General features: G+C 33.7%; 1 protein-coding gene across 1 annotated transcript; it reads left to right on the top strand.

The window, feature by feature from the left end:
- Positions 1-726: 726 nt before the first annotated feature.
- Positions 727-2,757, top strand: LOC136983473 (52 kDa repressor of the inhibitor of the protein kinase-like). Its single transcript, XM_067280228.1, has 2 exons — positions 727-846; positions 1,291-2,757. Exons 1-2 carry the CDS (start codon positions 727-729, stop codon positions 2,755-2,757), a joined length of 1,587 nt encoding a protein of 528 aa, XP_067136329.1.
- Positions 2,758-3,432: the final 675 nt, after the last annotated feature.

Below are 3,432 nucleotides of genomic sequence, written 5' to 3' on the forward strand. Positions count from 1 at the left end.
GGAAGTTCCCTAAAATATATCAAAAATTGCTAAATTTCTTTTCTGCTACCTTCCCAATTAAGCGAAAAGTTGTCCCAATTAAATTATGTATTAGTTTATTAGTTTGCTTTTCGTAATTTGAGATTTGGCCCAAAAACGCGGCTGTCAAAATTGTACTTCCTATTCTAGAAATTAGCTCTCGTTTTAAAGAGTAACTTTTTAGAAAAATATTAAGGCTGCAATACCCGCAAGTAAATTTTAATAGTTAACTGTTTTTAGGACTTATTTGAACGTGTTTAGCGACGATCCATCTTTCATTCCAAGTTTATATCACGACTGAAACAGTCAGGCAAAATGTAATGGGAAGTTTGAAGATAAAGAATGCATTTCTAAAAAATATAAAACAAAACCTTTGTAGATCTCCAGCACAAAATTTTTACTAAGTAAACGTGTTTGTTAAATTTAAACATTAAGAATCTGAGTAGATATCTAAAAAGGTTGTTATTCACTTTTTAAATACATTTCACAGGAAACTGTTGAAGTGTCTTTTAATAAATATTAATAAAATTTAGTTAATAATTACGCTAAAAGTATATAAACACCACTATTAATCAGGGTTAATAGCAATCAAACGTCATACTATTTTATATTAATTTAACATTAAAAAAATGCAAATTTTTAGTAGTGAAAGGGTCGTGGAGGAAGATAACGATATTAAATTTATAATAAATTCTAGAATTTTCGAAAATGGGAGAAGACTTGAATGTAAATATTCAAAATATTATAGCAGAATTTAAACGTTTATGTGATAATGTCTGGTCTACAGAAAAGATTTATATGGCTTTTATTTTGGACATTGATAAACAGGTAGCTAAAATGCTTTTAATGCATTTAGTGATATTTTAAGTAATTTTGTAAGTAGAGATGACGAAGAATTTTGTCGGATAGAAGACAATAATTTGATTAAAGTTATTTCAGACAAAAAAAAAAAACACTTGTCTGCTTAAAGAAAAAGAAGTCGATAACGCAAACACCGACTGTGAATCAGGATATTCAAATGATTATGAAAAAGCTGATAAGAATACAAGGACGTCGCCAGAGGGGGGGCAGAGGGGCAGTTGCCCCTCCCTAGACATGCGAAAAAAATTATTTAAATGCTAAGTCATTTATTGCTTGATTTATAATTCCCGCGCGATGCGACCTGAAACGCACACCTATGCGTGTTTATGTTGAATGTAAAAACGATGCCATGCATTTGTAATAAATATAATTTTTTTAAATCATAAAGTGACATATCTTTTCTATAATAAGGAAGATATTATAAAAGAAGTAAAAGAAGCAGAAGCATATAGTGTATTAGCAGACGAAACAGCTGACATTTCTGGAACAGAACAGTTATCTATTGGACTGCGTTATTTTCATGAGAAAAACAACGAAGTCCAAGAAGTGTTTGTTGGATTTGTTGAGCTAAAAGGTCTGGATGCGAAATCTATCGCACAAACCATTGATGAATTTTTGACAAAAGAAGAACTTATTCCAGTAAAATGCGTTGGATTAGGATTTGATGGTTGTTCGACAATGTCCGGAAAAGAAGGTGGTGTACAAGCAATCTTACGCAAAAAATACACTGAAGCTTTGTTCTTTCATTGTTCTTCGCACAAACTAAATCTAGTAATCAATGATCTCAATGCTTTGCCTGAAATTCGGAACACCATAGGAACCACGAAAGACATTATTTCATTTTTTCGGGAATCAATTTTGAGGCGGAAGTTAATACCTAATATTTCCACGCTCTGCGAAACAAGGTGGAGCGAGAAACATAAAACCATCAGAGTTTTTAAGGATAATTTGCATGTTATAATGGAGGCCTTAGAAACTTTATCGCGTGATGGAAACAGTGCGACTCGAAATCATGCATTCCAGCTCCGTGCCGCCGCTTCAAGAGTTTCGTTTATTCTGTGCCTTTTGTTGATAGCCAAATACTCGGTTTTGATGGAACCCATGGTAAACGTACTCCAGTCTGTAACTTTGGACGCGATCAAGGCCTCGCAGCACATTAAGAACATTATGCAATTGCTTAAAAGACACCGCGATGATGCCGATAAAGTCACAGATGAAATTTTAAGGAATGCTTTTGTCATTGCAAAAACACTCGGACAGGAGGAGGACATGACATCAGTGCCGCGCATTTTTGGAAGACAAAGTTATCGAAGCAACCATCCACCAAGAAGTCCTTCTGAATACTGGAAAAAATCTTTAATAATACCATACCTGGACTCCATTATTAATTCTCTTAAAGGACGATTTGCAAAAGAAAATACTCCATCATTCGCATTATCTAAATTACACCCGGCGCAAATGCAAACCATGTCCATGGAAAGTCTCACAAAAGCTTGTCAAACTTTCTCTCAATTTTACGATTTACCAAACATAAAATACGAAATTGAACTGTGGCAACAATTGTGGCAGGATAAACCCAATGTAACTGAGCTGGCCGTTGTGAATGTTCTAAAAGAAACAAAAACTTTCTTTCCCGAAACGAGTAAAGCGCTAAAAATTTTGATTACTCTACCGTGCACAACGTGTACTGTAGAGCGATCCTTTAGCAGCCTGAGACGGATGAAAACCTGGCTAAGAAGTACCATGGTGGAAAGTCGCCTCAATGGTCTTGCTATGATGAGTGTCCATAGAAAGATCATCAATGAGAACATAAAGGATTTTAATAATAAAGTAGTAGAAAAATTCACCAAAAACCCAAGAAGATCATGCTTTAACTAAAATAATCTTCTTAAGCTTCTTAAAATTTATGAATCGATTTTATTTTACCTACATACAATTCATATCCTCTATCAATTTATATCATCTTGCTCCCCCCTGGCCCATTGGCTGGCGACGCCCTTGTAAGAATATAATTAAGTTTACAGCTAGTGATTCCTGGGATGCTAAATTTAAAAAAGAATACAGATCAGTATCTCGTAAAACTACAAAACTTGTAAATAAAATAGAGTAAACGAAAAGGATATTTTAATAAAAGCGGCGCAAATTTCAAACCACAGTAAACAATTTATTGCCATCTTATTCGCGTAACCTTATATTCAATACAGATCAGTGTGGTTTTTTCGTACGAAATGATTTCACCAAGAACACTTTCGTATAAAGGAGATAAAATACTATTTGATTTGCACATTCTCCAAGTAATAAAATTATACATTCCTGCACTGTTTAATATTTAATTAATGCTAACGGACGAATTGTAGGTAATGTATTTATTTGCTTAAAGAGGATCACGGAACCTTTGGACCTAGAATCGAAAGATCGCTGCTGTTTAATGCCCCAAACGTTACTGTTACAGCTACAAACTATGTAAAAGATATATTAGCTTCAAATATAACAGAAAACTCATTATTAATAATTGAATCGTGGAGTGGGCAAACAAATATTAATATTTATAAC

This window comes from Centruroides vittatus, unplaced genomic scaffold (assembly GCF_030686945.1).
Source record: "Centruroides vittatus isolate TY-2023 unplaced genomic scaffold, ASM3068694v2 contig_882, whole genome shotgun sequence".
In the NCBI taxonomy this organism is placed as follows: domain Eukaryota; kingdom Metazoa; phylum Arthropoda; class Arachnida; order Scorpiones; family Buthidae; genus Centruroides; species Centruroides vittatus.

Bases quoted from the DNA above. Each gene is read 5' to 3' on its own strand.
- LOC136983473 (XM_067280228.1), top strand. From the start codon at position 727: ATGGGAGAAGACTTGAATGTAAATATTCAAAATATTATAGCAGAATTT. The intron at 847-1,290 runs GTAGCTAAAATG...TTCTATAATAAG, and splicing joins TTTTGGACATTGATAAACAG to GAAGATATTATAAAAGAAGT.